General features: G+C 38.5%; 1 protein-coding gene across 1 annotated transcript in view; it reads left to right on the top strand.

Annotated features, from left to right (window-relative positions):
• The window catches only part of LOC104525876 (ral GTPase-activating protein subunit alpha-1-like), a gene marked incomplete at its 5' end in the record, with an annotated part of 57,690 nt that extends 37,523 nt beyond the window's left edge, over window positions 1–20,167 (top strand). Inside the window, 2 exons of the mRNA XM_010169152.1 lie at window positions 10,872–10,996; window positions 20,013–20,167. Coding sequence (XP_010167454.1) covers window positions 10,872–10,996; window positions 20,013–20,167 — 280 coding nt within the window. The remainder of the gene's footprint in view (window positions 1–10,871; window positions 10,997–20,012) is intronic.
• Between the last annotated feature and the right edge of the window lie 2,993 nt (window positions 20,168–23,160).

Here is a 23,160-nt window from a genome sequence, read left to right as displayed (position 1 = left end):
CTGTTTCTGTCACTGTTTGTTTTCACCTCCGTAGCCTGTTAATAAAACGTGGAGGAGTGGGGTATTTGTAAATACCATCATTATTCTTCTAACCACACAGCCAGTGAATTTAATGAGTAATCTGTTACAGTGCTGAGGTATTCGTCCTTCCGATACTGCTAGCCATTTGATCTTACTGGCTTTTTAATTTCACGCTAAAACGCAGTTCAGGATTTGTAAAACCAACAACACACAATAAATGGTACCAAAACTCAGGCTTTCTACCATATGTTTGTGTTAATATGCTCCTGCTATATTTCAAACAGATAATTCATTGAATGCCCATTCTTCCTCTTACTGCAGAGTAGATTATATTTAAGTCAAGATTAATGGATAGATTCTGATGTTAAAACCCAGTCTCTCAGCCTGTCGTTCCCTAGAGGCATATAGTGCATTAGTTTAAGCCAGTATGCTGCTTATCACAGATACTACGACACTGTCTTAAATGACAGTTTACTGTACTTTGTTACTGCTTACTCCGGTAATAAAATCACTATATTGTGTTCTTGATAATTACAATATTAAATAGAAACTTAATTTAATTACTGCACATTTAGATACAGATAGTTCTTAAGTAATTGTCCACTGTAAAATTTCTGATATTAATTTTTTCTCTCATGAGGTGTGTTCTGTCAGTGTCTAAGCTTAATACTTAGTTCAGTCACCTTAGGGGAAAAAGTGCTGAAAAGAGATCTACAATGGGATTTTTCAGTGCAAAGGAATATCTTTTGTCCTGTAGTTTTTCACTTGAACCTTGTTGTTTTTAAAATCCCTTCCGTAAGATGCTTTCATTTCCCAGAGTCCTTAAAATAAATAACTTCTGGGTTCTACAGAATTGAAGAATGCAATAAGTATTGTTAATTCAGATATTTTTTCCCCTTTACTTTGAAATTGCTAGAAGTATGAGCATCAGTTTTGTCATTCTTGCTGCCTATGCAGATAATCAGAATTAGAATTCATTCAATTCAGTAATTATAGTCTAATAATATTTTTATATTATTATCTTTAAAAGGTAACTTTTTATATAGCAGATTTTGATATAGTTTAATTCTGATGAATATTTCTACTAAAATTAAAATTTATGTTAAGTCCACTAGGCTTGCACTCTGATTCCACATATCTTTGTAAGTGCCTTTTGTAAAGGAGCTTGGTGCAGAGTGGTTACATTTTTCATTTCATAATTGAGTGTTTTAAGTGGTTAAGCACAGTCCAAATTTTATCCAATTCCAGCTTGTGTTAATGGTGCTACACTCACACTGCCTTAGCACCTGTTATGGATTTTGAGTCATCTGGCAGCCCGTGGGACTTAGATAAAGAAGTACCAGGTGTCCTGCCTGTCTCTTAATTGAGACGCAATGTAAACAATATAGACTTGGCAATATGGTTATAGGGATGGATTAAAGCCCAGCTTTGTCTGCGCTGATGAATCACAGCTTTTTCTTCCTAGATGATGTTAAAAACCACTGAAGAATTTAGTTACTGTAAGATCTGATGGAACAATATAAAAATAAACAATATTATCAAGGATTTTCACAGAAGAACAGTGTTGCAGAATGTTAAATGTATTGGTTTTCCAGTGGAAATGTAAGCATCAGTTACAATTTCTTGCAGTAATTTAGCAATTTTGAAAGTGCTCACACTCTAAAAATGAAGATTCTTATATAAATTCAGATAAAGTCAATGCCTTTCAATATATAATGTGTTAGTAAATTAGGCAGAAAGCAATAGCATTGACTTGGAAACACTCAGTGGCTGCGACTTTATCTAACTATGCTTACCTTGCAGGACTTTTAACCATTTAACCATAGGGTAGATATACTGGAAGTAATCTGCTTTAGCTGTAAGATGAGTACTCTTAAAGAAAAAAGCCTCTAAATGGCAAAAGTAGGCATTGTTAGAATTTAGAATTTGCCCAGTAACTTTTGATTTATCAGAAATTTATTGAACTACTTAGTAATGTAAAAAAATTTTATTACATTAATTTAAAGAATGATGCAGCTGTATGTGTTGCAAACAAATTGCAAGATCTGGAATTATGGGATTAGTTTGTATGGATTTGTCTATTATATATTCCCTTATTTTCTTAATTAAGAAATATATCTCAGAAAACCCTTTTGCAGTTACAACTTGTGTTGAAAAATATTTTTATTAAAGGTGTTAGAGACTACAGTTAATGTTTGCTTAAATTCTACAGTCTTAGTCTGTTACTTGTTTTTTATATTTCTTTTCATTTTTTTAATGAAATATCTACATTAATTAGTAGATTGTCATATATATATACATTAATTCTTAAAATTAGTGAGTTTTGGATAATTAACACTGAGTCCCTTCTGCAGTTTTAAAATGTTTTAATGAAATGCAACATAAAAGTTTACTTTTAAAATATAACTTTGATTCCTGAGTTTTATTTTCTGTTTTTATAAGGAAATATATTGTTACATTTTATTGCAAAAATGCTGTCACTCATATTGAAAATATAGTTTCAGTACAGAAAAAAATCACCTTATAAGACTATAAAATTTTTAATTTTTTCACCTTTATACTAGTGTCAAGCATAGTCATTATTTTTCTTCTCTTTCACCTAAATAACTTGCATCAGCTATGAGGAGAATGAATTGAATTCTGCTTTATGAATCACCGGTGTTGTGACTAAGTTTCCATTGCGTATGCAGAAGCTGCTTTCATTTACAGCATAGCTGTGTAAACATGCACAGAGCAATATTTATGTGGCATTTTCAATATTGGCAGTATTGAAGAAACAGAAAAGAACCCAGGCAGACTTGGAGATATCAAGTAGACTTGAGTGAACAGAAGTTGCAATTGGGAAAAAAAAAAATCTATTTGTATACTGTGCAAACTAGATGTGGAAATCAGTGAAATGCAATAAATAGGGAACACCATGATGCCACTTCTACAGAGTCACTTTTCAGAATATAAGAGAACTTTAACTGTTCCTCTCAGTGTGGCCAGCTGATACTGATCACCCACCTACATACAAAACGCAGCTAGTTGCAGGGCTTCCAACACTGGATCAATAGCAGCCCGACTTACATCCTTAATTCTAAGAGCCAACAAAGAGTACAAATTGCTGTGACTCAGTATGAGTTCAGCTGGTTTGACAACCACTGCACAATGTCTTCTTTCAGAGTGAGATTTCCCAGAAAAAACTTCCATTTCTGTGATGTGTGGGTTTTGTCCTGTCGTCCTTCAGAAGTCACATTCTGCTATGGCTAACTTTTCCTTTCAGCTTCTCTATCACCTTGGTCCTAACCTGTACTTGTTATTTTCTTACTGGAGGCAGTCCTCCTTTCACATTTCGATGTCAGAAATTGTAATTTACTAGGAAAAATCTGCCCAATAAAATTGATGCTTTCGTCATTTTAAGTACCTTGAACTGTAGCAATTAATTCTGTGGGGTTTGCACACCACCTCAGGCCAGGGAGCAAGAAACTTAAAATCTCCTACTGACACATGCCATTCACTGTGCCTTACTGTTTCTTTGTTTCCTTTGGTCTTTAATGTCCTGGGAGAGTTTCTGTATTGTGACAATTCTACAGATTTGGGGGTTCTTTTTTTAGAAAAGAAGAGCTGTGCTTCTAAATATGCTGAGGGGGCAAATGTAGTAAACAAGAGGTTGCCATCTTATGTAGCTGTTCTTAAAATATTGTTAATCTCTTTAATATAAATAGAGTGTATATGCAATTAAAAAATCTCTTGCAGGTGTCCATTGATCCTACAAGCAAGTGTCTCTAGGTGGAGGATTTTCATTTTCCAGTTAAGGATGGAGCAGTGCTTTGGTTGCTGCTTGTCTAAATTATTTTCCAAATGCGTAGCTGACAAAGTCATACTCTCCACAATCATATCAATATATATCGACTTCTTAGATTATTTTGCTAACAGTTGGAACTGCCAGGGATGCAGCTGTACATGTATTTCTGACTGTAGTTTGTAATTTAACCTGAAAAAGTTCATCTTGCTAATTTAGAAATGCCTCCTCTGGCTTTTTTCTAAGAGTTATTTCTAGGTGATCATCAAAAACTCCTCTTTTTCCTAGCACTGGAATCAGAGAATCTCAGATGCTACATACTGACAGTATTGTGATCACATATTCCAATACAGTTATATTGTGATATACTACACAGTTCTGCATAGATATACATACACACATAAGCATCAGGAGGGAAGATTTATGAATAAAACTTTCATGGAAGTGTCTCATTTCAATTTTTGTTCTGTTTTTCCGAATGGGAGACACAGTAATGGATTAAAAAAATGGAGTGAAGAGCCCACATTTTTATTCGCTTTCACAAAGTGAGTCCTGTTATAATTTTGGGTTTTGTTTTGGTTTTGTTTTTTCTGAAAAAAGAAAACAAAAATTATGTTATCAGTCTACTGGACTTGACCAGCCCATCAGTAGGAATGTAGAAATGTTCTTGAGCTTACAACTTGGAACTTCATAGTTCTAAGGTATTTCCTGTAGTATAGTGATCTTGATGCGTTTCAAATAATCTTGAAGTCATCTACTAAAATGGAAGCTGAGGCATAACATTTTATTGTGATATCTAAAATTATAAATATTTTCTTTTGAGTTCTGGAAAAATACAGGGTTTCTGCCATTGATAAGTTTTAAGTACTTCACAAATGCATTCCTTTTAAAGTTTGTTGAACAAATGAAATGCTGATCCTTTAGAGGTTTTTCAGACATTACAAATATTTCCATCACTGTTTTAGTGTATTAATGAACTGTGCATCTCTTCAGCCCTTTAACTTTCTATCATTGAGTACATTCCCCAGCATAATCCTTCCTGACAGAAGCTGCTGAGGAAATCTGTCTTGATAAAATGTTTTCTGTATTTTATTTCCAAAAGTCTTGAGAGCAGTTAGGCATATAACTACCCTGTTGATCTGGCCCAAGTTCCTCCTGACTAGCTGTAAAGGTGCCTGAGTCTAAAATAGAGGTGATGAGAATCTCCACATGGCAAACGCCTGGTCTTGGATGCCTCTGAAGTTCACAGGTATCCAGAGCTTTCAGTGCCACCTTTCCCCGAAGATCTGCCCACTTCAGCACACGCTGGAGCTGATGGAGTCCTTCCTGTATTCTGAACAGCCAGATGCCCAGTTTGTGCCTCTCTTTATCCATTGAGTAGGTAGGTATTTCTCTGCTCATCTGACCTGCAAGGCAGCAATGCTGAGAGTTTTGAAGGTATACTTGCTGAGCCCACACAAACACAACAGGAGGTAACTCCCTAGTTATATCAATCAGCCAGGAAATGAGAAAGCGGTTTCCAATTTTGAGGCCACATCTCCTGCCTCTTACAAAACTATTCTAACCATTGGGACTGAGGACATTTTGTAATCAGGCACACTCAGTTCAGTGCTGAAATTGCCCTTCGTTTCATAAAAGAACATCTCTGAATCACGGGGAAAGTACATGCTCATCTGTATAGCCTAATGGTTATGGTACTTTCCTGGGAGAGGAAAGTCCCTGGATTCCAGGCCCTCTCAGGAAGCATTTGTTACTACGTGGTCTTTGGAGAAGGCACTAGGATTTCTTCTCCAGCCCTTTTGTGATTCTGACACTTAGATGATCTGCTGATAGATAAATTACAGAATTGTGAAGTGCCATATCCTTAATTAAAGTCTTGGAAATTTTACTTCATGTTGAAACTGCTTTTTCTTCATTTTTTTCAGTCTTGGGTTAATGATATTTTAGGATTGGTATTCCCTGGATGATTGTAACATAGTAATTGTGTATCCACTCTTCAACTTCAAAATACTAGACAGTTTTATTGTAATGCATTTTATTCAGTTCTAAAACTTACAGGCAGACTTTGTCCCAAAGTTTGAGAGAGGTGTGAAAAAGAAGAATGGAAAGAAAACATGTGGTCAGAATGATGCAATAAATCTATGGAAAGTACTATGAGGAGATTAACTCAACAGAAGGGCTTGAAAGATGGAGACAGTAGAAGAAGTTGAACAATGGGAAGCATGGGATTTTGTGAAGATTTCATGGTTAAAATTACAGGAAAGGAAAAATAAAGACTAAGCAACTAGAGATGTGAGAAAATGTAGCAAACATTATCTTTCCATTCTGAAGGATGACAAAGCTATGGATTAAAAAAATGGCAATGTGGGGGAATTGTTTTGGATAGAAAGGGGGAAAAAAAATAAGATGGATGAAGATGCAATGAGGAGAGCTGTTTTGCTTCTATTATTGTGGCACATACATATCCTTAGCATAGACCCCAGTCTCTGAGATGGAGTACAGCACCAGACAGAAGCTGGTTGTCCCCCTGAAGTAAACAAGCTAAGTAAGAAACTGAAGACAACAAATGAAGGCAGAACAAAATTCAGGGAAACGTGAAACAACAGTAGACAGCATGAATAGCTGTGTGACCTACACAGCAACAGACATAAGTCTTCCAAGGTGTATTCCTTGTTTCTTTTTAGATAAACATTGTAACAAAGGGGGGAGTTTGAAGGGGGATTGTTTTGTGAACACTTAGGGAGACATGGTGCTCTGCATGAGAAGCCTCATGGAAGAAAGTACAAAAGTACCTGTCTTAAAAATGTCAGTGTGAGTGAGGATGGGTGACTGTGTTAACTGACTGGAGGCAAGAGTAGTTTTGATAAAATTGATCAAATAGATACAGGCTATGAAGTTAAAAAAAGTAGCCTGCATTTGTGCTAGGGAGTGGCAGACTGATGGCGATAGCTGAAGAGGTTGCCCCGTCTAAGCAGTATGTTCAGAAAGTGGGCTCTGCAATACTCCGAGTAGATACAAGGAGGAATAAAAGTCATTTGTTGTGGTCAAAGAAAATGATAAGGCAGTAACTAAGATGTGAAGTAAGAGCCTAGATAACTTATTGATGTAGATGGCTAGTAAAAGTTTTAGCTTAGATTATGCAAAAAGCATCTGCAAGATGTAGATGTGTTCTGCCACAGGACTCTGAACAGAGCTTGAGTTAAAAAAGGAAGTGATACAATCAACAGTGATGGAGCGCTGTGAGGTAAAGACGTGAGATGGTGTTTTTCAGACAATTAAGCATAAGTAGGTGATCTGACAGCCAGGATTTTGGTGCTTGTTCCCAAGTGCAAATCAACTTGTCTAAAAAATTGCATGTTTACAGTAATACTGGAAAGTAGCATATTTTCAGTATTAATAGAAAGAATTGCAGATTTGGAGAACAAGTTAAATGGGTTGCAATGCAAATGAAATTTTAGCTGGAGTGCCTACAACCTGAGTGACTTATGAAGGTATGATTTCTGCTTTTTTCATGTATTGATTGTGTTTTTCAGAACAATATCTTCTGAAGAAAGTATAATGAAGTCATTAGATTTTTGTTACGCTTTTTGCAGATTATATATCTGCAAGTTTTTAGCTGACACATTTGTGTGAGTGCTTGTATAATTAATGTGTATCTTACCTTTATATCCCTTCTTTTTTGCTCCAGTTAGCGCCTTCTTCAGAAGCAGAAAGCTCCCAGCACTGTTGTATGTTTAGTCACTATGTGCCATTGGTTTGTCTGTGCATCCTTCCCATTCCATCTTAATTGCTGATGCCAGCAGCAACATCCACTCACAGTAAGAATACAGCTTGCGTTGCCCTATTATTACTAGCCATTGAGTTTGTATGTGCCACACAATTTGTAGGTGCTAATAACTGTTCCCTAGAGAGCAGCTTTTTAAAGGAATAAATATCTAGCCTATTAGAAGTAATGTAGAAATTAACTACCATGGGTTTATGGTCACTCTTGCAGATAGTTGCATTCAAATACAGTGTAGAACTAGATTATCTCAGCCACAAAAGCATATGAATTTGGAGCTTTAAAATACAAGAATGTTTTCAAAGTATAAGTGAATAGAAGATGAAAGTATCCCAATCTCAGCTTCTCAGTCTCTAATACAGAAAAGGAGTTCTTCTGAGGAGAGCGTGTCATTTCTTAATGTAGAATGCAGCAAGCCTTGGACTTGGCATTCACATCAGATTTTTGTTTTGTTTTTAAGTGGGGTTCTGTTTTTAACAAGCTGCAGATGGTTTTGTGGATTGTTAGGAGAAGCAGCAACCTGGCTAGCTGAATTACTTTTCTCTGGGTGTACCAAGTATGCATTTGATTTAGACTTCTTGAACTGATATAAGCACGTCCTCTCCACTGTGTAATGAAAACATCATTATCCTCCTCAGTCAGCGTCTGTGTCAAGACTTCTTTATTTGGTTAGGAGACAGGTACCTTGATTGGAGAATGGGAATGTCCTTGTCACGTTCAAAGCGGTAACTTTCCGTCATTTTTGCCTTATTTGTGTACAAGCTTTGGATATAATAGGGTAAACTAAAAGGTTTCCTTTAGAGACCTCTGAAAGTAGAGCATTTTAAAAGCAGGTAGGTGTCTCCACCCTACTTTTTCATGAAACATTTTACCCATTCAAGCAGACTTTTAAAACCAGCTTGTTTTGATAGCAGCCTGTTCTCCTGTGGGCCTTCAGCCTTTGCTTCCTGGCAGCACCTTTGGTGCGAAAAGAGAGTGATCAATTGGGAGACTATCAGTGCCAGCATGCATAGAGTGATAAGTTAACACACCACTGGGAATTTCTAGGGCCCACCAAGATACTTCACTTCTAATGTGCTAACAAGCTCATTTTTCTACCTCTTGCCTCTTCAGTTATTTTTTTTTCTCAGAAGAGCTTAGAAGTTGAGTGCATCAGGCATAATGAAAAGCTCTGTAGGAGGGAGAAGCAATAACCCCATTTTTCCCTTTTCAGCCAAATAGAAAATTAGTTTCTGGTAATACACAAAGGCCAGTATTTTTTGTGCAAGGGGCACTGCTGTGAATCAAAGGACTCTATTAACTGCAGAAAATTCAGCAGCTGTGAATCTCCCCCAATGAAAAAAGTGCTTTTCAACAAGTTGTGAGATACATAGTATTATTTAGACTTCAACCATCAGTTTCATCCTCTACCACTTATACATAGCCTCTTAAAAACTGTGCTATATTACTGTTCTCTGTTAAGGCTCAATACTGTGTTTATCCCCCAACCTAAGAACCATTACAATGGGAGATTTTTATATTTTCTCTTGTCCCCGTGCTTCTATTATAGCTTCTTCAGCCTGAGACTTCTGCTGAGGTTCAGCTGTCTCGGGATCCAGAAAGAATTCTGAACATGGTTTTAGGAGGAAAAATTGTTTCCTGCTTTCACTATGTAAACAAGGTGTGGTCTAAGAAAGTACAATGAAGATCAGTCTATTCGCTAGAAGTTGTTTTCAGATAGTATAGCTTCTATACGCTTTTTCATATTTAGATATACTGCAAAATCTGCTGTAAATATTGTACAGAAAACAACTGCAAAAAGGTTTCATAGGAGAAGTTCTGTAATTGTTGAAGTACAGTTTTAAAAGCTAAGATGAAGGATGTTGCTTCCAGCTGTAATTTGGAGCTGAGAATTTTATTGCTTATCATAAGAGAAAATAGTATCATTATTTATTTTAAATGTTAGCACTTATTATTAAAAGCACAAATCACTTGTGATGCAGTTTTTATGTTTACGTTGCTAAAAAATGTGTGCAAGGGGAAATATTCCCATTTCATAGGTGGTGAAATTAAGTCAGAAAGGTCGTTTCCTCACTGCTCCTGTCCTCCCCAAAAAGAGCAGCAGACCTGAACTCAGGCCTCAGAGCCTTCAAGAAACAGATTTTGAGTGCATTCCTGTTTTTTTGCACAGCATGCTGAGTCATGTGAGGTTTTTTTAGGGAAATAAACCAGAACTATGTAAGGAGAAAATTACCTCATTGTCTACCAAAAAAAAAAAAAAGTTTGCACAAGTGTAAATGCCAGGAAAAATTTCTGATTATTTTATGGTTCTGTAAGATAACTGGAGCAGGTCTCCTTCATTCAACATATTGAGACCAGCTGGAGGACTCTGAAAGTTGTGAGAGAAAAGGTTAACTGATTTCTCAGTTCAGGAACTATACGACATGAAGTCAGCATGGTAGTTTTTCTTGATAATTGTATGTTGCTGCCTGCTGCTCTACATTTTGACAGCCATTTCCATAGTTGCTTTCATGAACAGCAGAAATATTCTCTCTTTTTCTCGCTCTCTCTGTGCTAACAGCACAATCAGGCCTGCTGGAACAAGAAGCCTGGAGAGGGTTCTTCAGAAGCAACAACACTTCAAGATACCGGTCTCTTGTCAATAATATCGGAGAGGGAGAACACAGGGAAAAGGAAGTAGTACAGTATTTTGCTGTCAGTGCCCTGCCGACACCCTGTTAGCCAGTATTTAAGGGTCCTGCGGATTCTTTACAAATATTCTTGCTTGTTTTAAGGGCATAATTGACAAGGTGTATTTCCCAACAGTCAAATTTCGCTATGTATTTATCTTGACTGCGTGTGTGTGTGTGTGTGTGTGTGTGTGTGTGTGTGTGTTCAGGGATTATGGAAGCAGTTTGTTACAGAAAAGTGCAAAATAATTTATTTTGTTAATGCTAAGGTTCTTTTTCATGCTATGCCTCTAGTAAAATGGTAACGTTTTTATATCTAATTGTGATCAGAGTACAGCCAAATCAGCTACTTAAAAAAGAGTATTTAAGTTGTTGTTTCAGAAAGTTTTGCATCAGACATAAAAAAAAGATCGTTGAACCATAAGCATTACTCATGTTTATCTTACAGTTAATATTACTTCAGTGCATCAGATATCAGTTATGTAAATAAGTGTGTACAGTCGCTGAAATACAAGATATGTATTTAACAAAAACAAGAATTCTGTATTACTAGGCACTGATATTTATCAGTTACATTACATGATATAAATTGATCCTTAATTCTTGGCTAAACCAGTTATGAGGAGAGAGCACGGTACCTGCAAACAATTGTTCAACATCATCTAGAGCCTACAACTTTTGAGGATTTTGCTGCTCAGGTTTTCTGTCCAGCTCCTTACCACCATTTGCCCTTGGAGACAGGTAAGAAGTACAGTAAAGAACTGTTTTTATACAATCTTATTTGAAATGCAGTATCCTTACTTATAAAAACTAAAAATTCAGACCTTTGCACATCATTAAGAGTTACTATTAATCTGAAAGACTAGATGTACATATTTGAGAACCTCGGCAAAGTTGCTTTTAAATCTTTATTCCATTGCCTGGCATCATGAGCCAGTGCCTGGCGCTAAGATTTGGCTAGCTACTTTAATATAGCAACCAGACCCTGTATTTTTATGGTGAATTTTATTGCGTTCCCCTGTATAAAGTCTCCGTGGAAGCATTGGTACTACTTCATCCAGACTAGTTCAGATAGATACATCCTTTAATCTAAGTACACCTTGCCTATAAGAAAGTTTTAAGGCTCACTGCATTTTTAGAATGGAAAGTTTTAAATTGGAAATCTGAGAGCCTTGCCGTCGTCAATTTTGTTTCTATGTTATTAGCACAAAGTTGGTTTTAAGGGGTTTTTTTTTACTTTCCAGTAAAATACCTGTTTTATAAGAGGATACTGCATTTTCAGTTACTAATGAGAAAATCGGTAAAAGAAAATTAGTAACTCAAGGCCTTCCTGTTCTGAAATTTCTTTAACTCCTTATGATTATTTCATTATTTTATTTCCCCTCTTTTTAGATCATTAAATATCAGTTCTGTTTATCTGAAGGTAAGACAAAGTGTCCAAAAAACCCCTTTGTTCCTCTTACTTTTACTAGAGCACTAAGCTTGTAACCAAATTGTATGCAAACTTTCCTTGTTGCCCTTGTTCACACTAAAAAGAATTTCACACTGATTGAGAAATGACCACTACATCTTCTTAAAGTTTTAGTCTTTTACTAACCTCAGGTCTGCATGAAGCACTAACACTGGTTCTGGGATTAAGGTAACTAATGATAGAGACAGTTGTTGAATGAGTAACACTTTATTGTGTGGACCTTTGTTTCTCAGCATGAATAAGTAGTACGGGATAGCAGTGGTGTGTTTTGTACCCCGTTCTGTCTTTCATTGATGTTGTAAGACATTCTGCAGTGATAACATAGGAGAGAAGGAGAAGAAGAATGTGTAACACTTGAAATGCCTTGTTCAGAAACCTTTATTTAGTGACAAATAAATCAAAATGTTTCTGTGGAAAAGCTGTAAATAAAATAAAATTAATTTAATAAGAATAAATTAATTTGGCAAGTGTTTATCTCAAAATCTGTTTCTCAATTGCAAAAATATGCAGAAAAAAAAATCTAAAATTATAGAAGAGTTGTGATAGGACTACAAAAGAAGAGAGATGTTAAAACATTGAGATTCCTTCACTTGAAAGTATAAAACATAAGTAGAAATGAGGTGCAGTTTCAAAGTAAAATAAGTGGTATAGTTATGCCAGTGCAAATAGTCAAGACCAAAGGGAAACAAAACTAAATGTAAGTGACTTAAATCTAATTATATCAGTATAAAAAATAATAACTTAATATATGAAAACATTTGAATAGGAAAAATTTGTAACTAGACCCATTAAAAAAACCACCAGGGTTACCAGTCCTTGCCACATTTCCTACCTAATACACTTAGTAAGTATTCAACACCAGGCGCTTTTGGACGGGTGGTGTGTGTTCTGTATTGTAGGGCTTGTATCAGTTCTGCCTGTTCACTTTTGGAAACCTCATTCCAGACTAAATCGTTCTGCCTTCTTCCTCTAGTCCATTCTTTCCAGGTGCAGGAAAAACTGCTTTTCTGTACTAGTTTGGTACATTGGAGAATGCTGCTCAACCATGGCAATTCCTGTGTTCCTTTAAAAATTGTCCTAGTCCTACTTGGTGTTCTCTACCATGATCTGGGCAAATATTATGATTTTTAGAAACTTGATTTTAGCCTTTGCAGCTCCAGTTCTCCCAGCAGGTTTAAGTCAGAGGGAAAACCACTGGCTGTAAACTCCACCGTGATTCGTTAATGATAGAAACTGGATAGCATTTCTATCAAATGGAATAATTTCCTGCAGGCATCTCATTAATAGGAGCTTGTGATGTATTTCACATCTGCGTGTATGCACGTGTGTGTTTACGCACCACAACACATGATGTCCTGTCCTGAGGGCCACGTTCTTTAGGACCTTTACACTGTGCAGTGGAACTGACCAACACATTCGTGTCAGGAGCAGCCAGGAGCTTCCTAGGATGGACGTGCAGCACAGTGTGACCTGGCATCAGAGTCAAACAACCTGCCCCCAGACCTGCCCCCAGACCTGCCTGACTCTGAGCTTTCATTCCAGCACAGGGATGCTGGGGATGCTCTGGCAGTCCTGCTTGCAGCCCGGGGGGCTGACCCCTCTTCAGTCTGGGCTCCTGATACTCAGCTCCAGGATGGAGGGCCTGGAGTAGCACCACACCATCTGCATCCAAGCTGACTCTGGAGTGCACAAATTCTAAAGTCTGAGGCAGGTATAAATTAGCACTGCAGTCATCTGCCAAAAAAAGGTTACGCCAGGGCTGGGGTTAGCCTGGAAACCACTGGTTTCCAGCTCTAGCAAAGGCAGAGCAGCGAGCAAGGTGGCTACAGGTCACCCAGGACTTTGACAGACCTTGAGCCTAGGAAAGAGTCCACTAGATGGACTATTAAAAAACTACATACCCCAATGATTTCCCACAACAGGCATATTTTTTGAAAGATAGGTGAAGAGCTTTGAATTGTGCCACAGTGGCACATAGGACTTGCACAGGAGTCTTGCCTGAGAATCAGCACACACTCATCACCCCCAAGATGACTCAGACAAAACCTTGCAGGCTTCCTGCCAGATATTTCCATGTCATCTGAAAATTTCTGACTGGTGTCTAAAAATACATTACAATTCTTTTTTTAAAATACAAAATACTTCATTTATGTTTGCTTTTTTAGTGAAAAATAACTGACTAGAAGAGACTAGAAAAGATTTCCACATTTCAGATATCATGGATGTGATTCTCTAATTTGATCATGATCTCCAAGATTACAATTGCTGAGTATGTTTAATTTTTATAAAATATTACATACAATTTCTCCTTCAAAAAAAGATATATAGAAACTGTGAAGCTACTACAGTCCATCACCAGGTGTTGTAATTTTATTGTTGTTGTGATCCCGTTGGCTGGTTTAAGCATGCCAGTTTTTTCATTTGAGCTATGATAATCAGAGCAAATAGAGAACATGCCCTTCAGTAGCAGACTCTGTTTCCCCAGATTGACATATTTTATCACAGGCTCAGCCCTCAGCAAAAGCCGTTTCCTTCCTTAGAGTGGTTTGCTCTTCAATACAATGTGATTGTGGCTGCTGCTGTTTTATTTAGATACTTAGTTTGCCCTGTGAAAATATCTGGTAAGTCCACCTTCCCATGTTTAGGAAGCTGACTAGTGTAGTGGATGTGTACATTTAAAAAAATAGAGATTTACCTGCACCTAATCACAGAATATATTTCAGTTGCCTCTGGATTTTTACTTTGTGCTGACTCTGATAAATAGAGTAACTCCTGCTATACAGCTCTTGAGTAAACCAGATTTCTGTGACACCAGAATAGGTTGAGAGAACTGTCAATTATAAGCTCAATGATATTGAAGGGCTTATTGACCCCAGGATGCTGAGATTCTGAGCTTTAAATTGTACTGATGTCTCAGGTTTGGTTCTTCTTCTTAGATTCTTTTTTTTTTCTTCTCTTTCTAATACTACCTCAGTATAGTAAACCTTATAAAGAAAGGACCTCTCTACATTAGTCATAGCGCTTTTCCTTGTGATAAAAGCATCAGACTGTTTGATCCTAACAATCATTCCTTCTGTTTTCAAGCCTGTGTTCAGAACAATTCTGCTGCCTCACTCTCAAAGTAAGTGGGGATGGCAGCTGACAGGCAGGGCAGCAGGGAATGTAGAGGTAATGATACTTCGGCCTTGCACAAGAGAAACTCAGACTCAACAGCCTGCATCTTAATGTGTTCTGCTGTGTAACTCTGAACTGAGAATCGTCTTGGCCCTGTATTACCCCTTTGTGGATGAGAATGGTGGTGCTTTTCTCACTGTAGGAGGGTCTAAGAGACACTTGTTGATGGTGGTGGTGGAAGTTTGTGACTGGAAGTGAAGTTCAGATACAGAAATGAGGGCTGCGTGTCTGGGAGGGCTGGGAAGAGTTTCTCATTATCCCTTCTACAGTCCAAACTTAGGAAACAATTCTTTTTCATTCCAAATCAAAGCAAACCTCAAAACTTACTGAAATTTTCCAAAAATTTCATCTTGGAATGACTGAAGCTGGAACTTTATGCATGTCTGAACTATTGTCCTTAAGTCAACCACTTGGGTGATAGTAAGCTGGGAATCCTCAGCGCTTTGAGGCAGTAAATTCAGTGTGGACTGCTAGAGACCCAAGCAGATCAATTTTATACATATAATGAAATGGGTGCACTTAAAAAAAAAGAGTGTGATTATCCAGTTAAAAAGCATTCTGTGCATACACACAAGGGGACAAAATGAAATTTTAATCCTGACGTTTCCTAGTTTTTGAATGTTTGACTTTACGAATTTATTGTCTTGTGACAACATTTTCCTTGTTTAATTTCTTTCTTTTTTATTTTGAGGCATATGGGAAAAGAGAAATTCTGTAATACTGATTAACAGCCACGTGATTCATAAGCAAAACTCTAACCTCTAGATCCACTCCCAACTCCTGCAGACAGAGATAGGGCAATAATTGGTAGTAATGGTAAGCTGCATTACCTCTGCCTGTGTCTCCACTAGTGGAAAGATTGGGAATTTTGCCATTGGGTTTCACAGATAATAGTTGACAAAGAGGAACAGGTTTACCCAATACATTTCCAGCCAGGCTCTGAAGAGCATTCTTCACTGGACAGGGGCTCTGTCGCTCTTTTGCCATAAACTTAATCTTTTTTGCTGTGTTTTTTCTCATAGTTGGCTCTTGGTTCTTTCTCTCCTACCCAGTTCCCCTCTCACAGGTCTTTAGGCCACTCACCATCTCTTTCTCACCTTCTCATCTTGCTTTGTAGCAGCTTTTGCAGTCTTTCTGCATTCGCTTCTCACTTCCTTTTCTCATTTCCCAGTTAGTGAGAGCCTTAATTCCTTGACTCTAGCAAGGCTCTACTGAGCATGACAGACAACTTGGCTGGATATGGACTGGAATTTCTAAGAGTTGCAAAGCTCACAAGCTGTACAGAAGGAATTGCCCTCTTCCCTGGAGGTCAGGCAGGGAGGCTGAAGTAAAAGGCCATAAAAATTTGCCAACATGCACAAATGATACTTTCCTCTGTGGTCATTCGCAGAGATGGCACTCAGGAAAATGCTGATCCAGACAACAGGGAGTGGTAAGGCTAGACATACTGAGAGTAGCCCTACTGTGCAGCACCCTGTCAGGCTTCTGCAGTCAGTTTTTCACCTCTTTGAAAGTCAGAACAGATGAGTGTGATGAGTAATACCAACACCTGTGTTACACCTCTGGATTCCTCCATCCTCGCCTCACTTTTAAGTCAGGCTGTGTGTTTTATATTTAAGTTTTCACCTCTTTGAAAGTCAGAACAGATGAGCGTGATGAGTCATACCAACACCTGTGTTACAACACCTCTGGATTCCTCCATCCTTGCTTCACTTTTCAGGCTGTGTGTTTTATATTTAAATAGTTAATTTCTGAGTCAAATAATCAACATACTGTTATTAGAAGATCCTAAAATTTTCAAAAGGAGTGTGAAAATGTCACATTTCAACTTTGTTGATCCACCTCCTTGTTCAGAAGCAATTGAAATGGCTTTACATTATGGCCCCAAAATATCATAGCCCATGAAGCTATGATATTTGTCACTCATCAAGCCTAAGAGATGAAAAATACGGATCACTTCCTGACATTTTTCAACCTCTTAAAAATCCTAACACATCTGTTTTGTTTATTTTATAGAAATTTCTGCTTCTAGGTCTATTGTCAATACAGCCTTCTTATTTAACCCTATGTTTACATTTTGGATAACTGAATATTTCATTGTGTAGAGATGTAAAGATACTGACATTTTACACTGAAGATTTTAAACCCGGGGGAAGGGCAAACAAAACCTGCAGAATCTCTATATACCACATTTAGTATCCATTTGTGATAGGGTAATGGTTTAAAACTAAAAGAGAGTAGATTTAGACTAGATAAAAGGAAGACATTTTTTTACAATGAAGGCACTGACACAGGTTGCCCAGAGAAGTAGTAGAAGCCCCATCCCTGGAAACATTCAAGGTCAGGTTGGACGGGGCTCTGAGCAACCTGATCTAGTTGGAGATGTCCCTGCTCACTGCATGGGAGTTGGACTAGATGGCCTTGAAAGGTCCCTTCCAACCCAAACCATTCCATGATTCTATGTGTGTATGTGTGTATGTATGTGTCTATAGGTATATATGCTTATCTAAAATCCAAAGAAATTAAGTTACTAATCAGCCTGTTGATTGCTGTCAGACTTTAAATATATTTTAAGTGCCATTATTCTTCACTCTTCTGGTGTGATATGTTCAGACGTGAAAATCACTGTACGTGACTTCTGTTCTTCAATAGCTCTAAGTCAGTTTCTTAAAAAATGGGACTGTATGTGAATCTGTACTTCTGTCTGCAGGAATTGGAAACAAAATTTTAAGACACGACTGAAATAATGCCTTAATTGAAATAACACAGGGGTTTCAGTTTTTCATTATCTAACCCGTGATAAAATTTCACACTAGGGTTTAACACTTTGCTGCAGACTAACTAGCTTAAATACTATGGTTTTTCTTCTTTACATGATTTCAGGAGTCTCAGGTTGAGACTGGCTATAATTTTAGCATACTTAATACCATGAAACAGCTGGGGAGCAGAAGCCATATATCAACTTGCCATTTGTTTTTCCTTCTTGATTGTGTGTATGTGTGTGAGTATTTAACTGTTTTCATAGACTTTAAGCAAGCATTTCAGACAATGTTTAGGATGTATCTCAGTTGCTATGAATAAGGTTGCTGGATCTGGATAATGTTATAGAATTCTTTTCTTTCTCTCTCTCTTCCTTTTTTCTTGTAATGCTTAGTTGGTAAGTATGACGCCGGATTTCAGAGCTGTTGCTTCATTGCACATAACTAACTCATCACTCTCTTTAACCTGTAGCATGAGCAACAATTGCATAATGAAATTCGAAATTCTGTTTTCTGTGCTCATCTGTTAATACCCTTCAATCTCTGCAGTTCGTGTCTCATGTCTCACACCTGTTATCTTTTATCTTTTCTCCCCCCTCCTTCCTCACTTCTTTCCACTCCTCCTTCCTCATCACTTCTTCATTCTCAACAAAGAAAGAAATGCTGTGATATTTCTTCTCCTTCCAAAACCTCCACTAGAAAGCATTGGCCACATCAAGGTAAAGGGCAAAGGCTTGAAACGGAAGGTCTTTCACGCTAGCTGTGAATGGTATGCTGTGCAAAAGAACAACGGTTATTTTCTATTCTCTAACTTCCACCATTTGAAATGCTTTAATTCCTTGTAAAATTAGAACAAGATAGAATTTCAGAAAATGAGAGTGCATGTTTCCCTGCTTGCCTTTTTTCTGTAAGGCACAGAGAGTCAGGCATTATCATGCTTTTCCAGATTGTTTGGCAATGAAGTACCTAGTTCATGAACAGAATTACTGTCACCAGCTGGGGAACAAATAACAGCCCTTTATCCTCCCTGTCACTTCGATGGGTCGTGTCAGTTTGAAAAAGATAGAAAGTACCATGCCGTCCCTCTGGAGCAGGCAGGTGATGGACCAGGCGAGGAGGACAGCCAGGTCGCTAAAACACAGAGGTTTATGGCAGTATGCTTTAAATGTACTCTTAGCATTCTTACCTGATGACCTCATTTGATTTTAGAGGAGCCTTTAAAAATAAGTCATGGTCAGTTCTGAATTATTTTGCACCCCTTACATATGAAATGTGTACTGAGGGAGAGAGATCTTCAGTTCTGATTATTGCATTATTATTTTAAAGAATTACCAGAAATAGCATGATGTGGAAGAAATAGCGGGTGATATTGTGGCTCACTGAAGTCAGCAGGGGTTTTCCAATTGACTTCTGCAGGACTAAGCTTCTGTCCATAATTTACACAGGTCAGAAGCGATCAGTGGTGACTGAGGTAGTCAAGTTCAATCAGGCTGTCAGTCTCTGTAAATGGCTAATTAAAATGCAGTTTAGTTTTGTGGATGTGAGTTCATAGTGTTAATTTTCTGTGCATGGGAAGGAAAACGTTATTTTTATTTTGTATTTTCGCCTTTTCCTTTTGTACCTCTGTGGAAGAAGATTTGGAGAGGGGCTGCTTGTAAAGAAGAGCTTTGTCCTCTGGCAGCAGGGACTGGGGTTCCCCTGTAGTGTAGCTCTGGGTGCTGGGCTAATGAACTACATACCCTGATCTCAAATTCATCTTGTTCCTTTTACAAAGAAATGTTAACGTATAGTGCATCCAGTTAGTATGATCTGTTCAAGCTTCTGCCTTGTGGGCCCTGTAGGAATTTGCCATTTGAAGCACCAACTAAAGTTGGGATGGGGGATGTTTTGCTCTCCCAGTTGGCCCCCGATTCACTCCACCTCTTCAGCTGCATTCCTAGAGCTCCCTTCATGCACAATGAGCTGTTAACCTTCATGTTCTCATTAAAGACTGGATTCTTCTGGGTTGTGGTTTGAATAACAACTCCCCATCCCTGTGAGGGAACTGGAGGTGTTTGTTCTCCCACTTGGTGGGAGAACGTCACCCGTTTCAGTGCTGCCTCAGTTACCGAGAGCGAGGGGGTTCTGCAGTCCCGTAGCTCAGTGGTTTCTGGCATCGTCTTTTCTCTAGAGCTGGGTTTGTGGCAGTTGCTAGCTCCACGTGCAGTTCCATCACCCACAGCTGGTAAAGGGCTAGGAGATGCTGTGGGAGTGACAGCAGCACTGAAATTCCTCTCTGCCCCTTGTGAATAGATCCCGCGCTGCGAGTGCGGAAGGCGGCACTGACACGTCTGGTTCTTGCTGTCCTCTGCAGGCTTCTGCCCAGAGACTCAGCTGGGAGAAACTCCAGCAGCAGCAACAGCACAGGTGGATGGAACAGACTTAGCCTCTCCAATGTCTCCTCGAACTAGCAAGAGCCGCATGTCCATGAAACTGCGTCGCTCCTCTGGCTCAGCCAACAAGTCCTAAGTGGCGAAATGCCTGCAGCTTTCTAGCGAACAGCGACCGGCCGCCCTTCCCGCAGCGACTCACCACTTTCCCTTAAAGGATAATGTTTCTAATGTGTGTGTGCCCGTCCCCTGCATACCCCTTTTCTGTATGTTTATTTTAAACAATGACACTGGAATTTTACTTTAATATTTTAGCTTTTGGTTTTTTTTATGAAACTCCAGGCTGCCTCGGGGTTTGTTTTTTTTCTTTTTCTTTTTTTTTCTGATGTGCAGTTTGTCCTCTGCACCTTTTACCTTTCCGGATGATTACAATATCTTAGCAGTAGTCATTTTTAACTCTGGTTGATCTTGAGTCATATATGGAATTGGAGACCGCCATTTGATTACACTATATTTATTGTGCCCCATTGCAGTTTTCTCTGTAACAAAGAAAGAAATATGTACAATTTGAAAATGAATGTACAATTTTAAATTGAAGTTGCATTTGTAAAGTCTTTGTCAGATGTCACAATATTAATGCACAGGATGTGTACAGATTATTTATGTTAAGAATAAAATAGTTCAACGGCCTTTCAAGCATTACAGAGTCCAAACAAATTAATTTGCTTGTAGCACCAACTCTTTCTTCACAAAGCAATGTATCATTTCATAACTGTGCAGGTGATGCCATAATCTATGCCAGGAAAAAAAAATCACTGTGCTGAAATTCTACTTATGCTTGGCTTCCCAGTATTTTTATAATGTTTGCTTTTCCAAGTGGTATCAATAGTAAATGCCACTGAGTTTCATGGTTTTTAGCCTTTATCACCGGGCTGCTGGGTCTAGAAGTACGTCATTTCTTACATTAAAACAAAACAACAAAAAAGCACTTTCCCAATAGAATTTCATTGCTCTAATGATGTGTCCTAGGGAAGAAAAGGGAACATGCTCCGGGAGCCTGGCCTGAAATGCCCACAGTTCCAACCCTCTGAGTGCAGATTAGTACACGCGTTTCACTCACCCAGAGATATTTTCCTACAGAAGATGAAATGCTCACATTTTGAGTCTGGCAAGCAACAAAATGTAGCATGACATCGGTACTAACTGCATGTGTAAATATATCATATGGGCAACAATAAAAAGATAAATTATGTATTGTCATTCATGTAGTATCTACAAATTTGTAATGGCTGAAGAGAAGACATGCTATTTAATAATACAATAAAATTATTCTTGCCACCTTTTGTATATTAGTCATTCACCTCAGTGATTAGGTTCTTACTCCAATAGCATATTACGCATGGAGCAGTTCAGTGCAATACACAGCTTAGTTTTCATTTGTATTTTCGAAGTACACACGAGTTCTTAGGAGCTCCTTCCCGACCCATCGCAAGAACACCGTACTGAAAACTTCTCCCCGTGTCTAGTAAATACAATACACATAGCTCCGCAGGTAACAGAAAGCACAGGACCTTCCCTCCTGCAGGCTGGCTACTCAAGTGCTAATTGTAGGAGCAGTTAACAATCATCAGGTTTCTGTGGTCTGGAGCCCTTCCTCTTAAGACTGTACAGGTGGAGAAAGGAGAGCGATGATTTGAAAAAAAACCATAGTGACCTTTTCCAAGGGAGAACTGATTTCATGGCATAAACAGGCATTTTCAGCAACCAGCCATACCAACAAATGATGGAAAAAAGCACAACTTAAAATAACATGCTTTATTTCTGGCATAGGAGAAGAGCAAGCTGCAAGTTTAGCCTCCTTCATCCAACAGCAAATCTTAGCTGCTTTAGGTTATATTGTATTAATTCATTAGTCCAGGTCCTGGAACTAAATGGAAAAAGTCCGTGAAGCACATTTGAAATAAAGCAGTTATCGTTTGCTTTCAGCCTCAGGGCATGATACATGTGAATCTTTTGTTGTGTTAACAAAATATAAAACTACAGAAATAATTGCTTTAGAGGATGCTAATCAAAAGATTGAAATATTTTGCATGCTCGCTTCAGTTTTTTAGTGTCAGAACAAAGACTACGGCTGGGATCAGTTCGGTTCTTCAGAAAGCACCATCTGACTCACTTTGCCCTGAATTCAAGGAAGGTGTGAGCTTTGTTTTAAATTCTTTCTTGAATTTACTTGCCATTATTTTTGTTCTCATCACATTTGCAAATGAGCACTCATGTGGGAAAGTTAAATAAATAAATAAACACTGGCTAAAATGCCAGTAGCTGGTGAATTCAACAGTATTGCAAAGCATTTGGGCAGACCATCGTTAAAGCCGGGGAATACACGCTGTGGTTAGGGAGAAGGAAGGGAGCCTGTCATCTGCGCTTCGGCCACACATCCAAACGCTGTTTCGTGCTCTAATTTCAGCTGTTCACAAGACTCGGAGGAGCTCACATCAACAGCACAGCTCACGGGGGAGAGGGGTCGGAGGCCACCCAAAAAGGCCAGGTGTGGACAGACCCTCTGCCTGCTGCAACACAGGGGCCTGGCGAGACCCAACTGCGCTTCTTGCTGTTCTCCGTGCCCCGAGAAGCCACAAAGGGATTGGGTTTGGAAACGGGCAGCTGCGGGAGACGTGCGCTTTGCCCAGCACATGGTTGCTGGAGTACAGAAACACAGAGTAAGCGGGAGATGCGTACTTAGCTATAGAAGATCAACACCTCGTATTTTAATTAAGCAGACAGCACGATTAATTTTCCATACGTTTTGCTAGCTATTATATGACTTGACATTGACTTCATATGAACATTTACCTTCTCGACTATCTTAGTACAGAGTACAGCAAACAAAACACCTCACAATAACTTAAAAGGTGAAGCTCGGGGGCTAAGGCTATTAAAACAAGGTCACTAATCAGGCTCCTTTTTTCACGAAAAATAATTCCTCTCTTTAAATATCGTATATACATACAGCTGTACGTCTGTCCTGGGACCGAGAGTAGCTACGGAAGATGTACTTTAAGTGGGCTGGCACCCACCTCCCCGGCCTTGACCGCGTCCCGGCAGATGCTCGCAGGGCCCGGCTCCTTGCGT

Source organism: Antrostomus carolinensis, unplaced genomic scaffold (assembly GCF_000700745.2).
Source record: "Antrostomus carolinensis isolate BGI_N321 unplaced genomic scaffold, ASM70074v2 scaffold37825, whole genome shotgun sequence".
Taxonomy (NCBI): domain Eukaryota; kingdom Metazoa; phylum Chordata; class Aves; order Caprimulgiformes; family Caprimulgidae; genus Antrostomus; species Antrostomus carolinensis.
The sequence above is the reverse complement of the archived record's forward strand: the minus strand, read 5'-3'. Positions and strand labels throughout refer to the sequence as shown.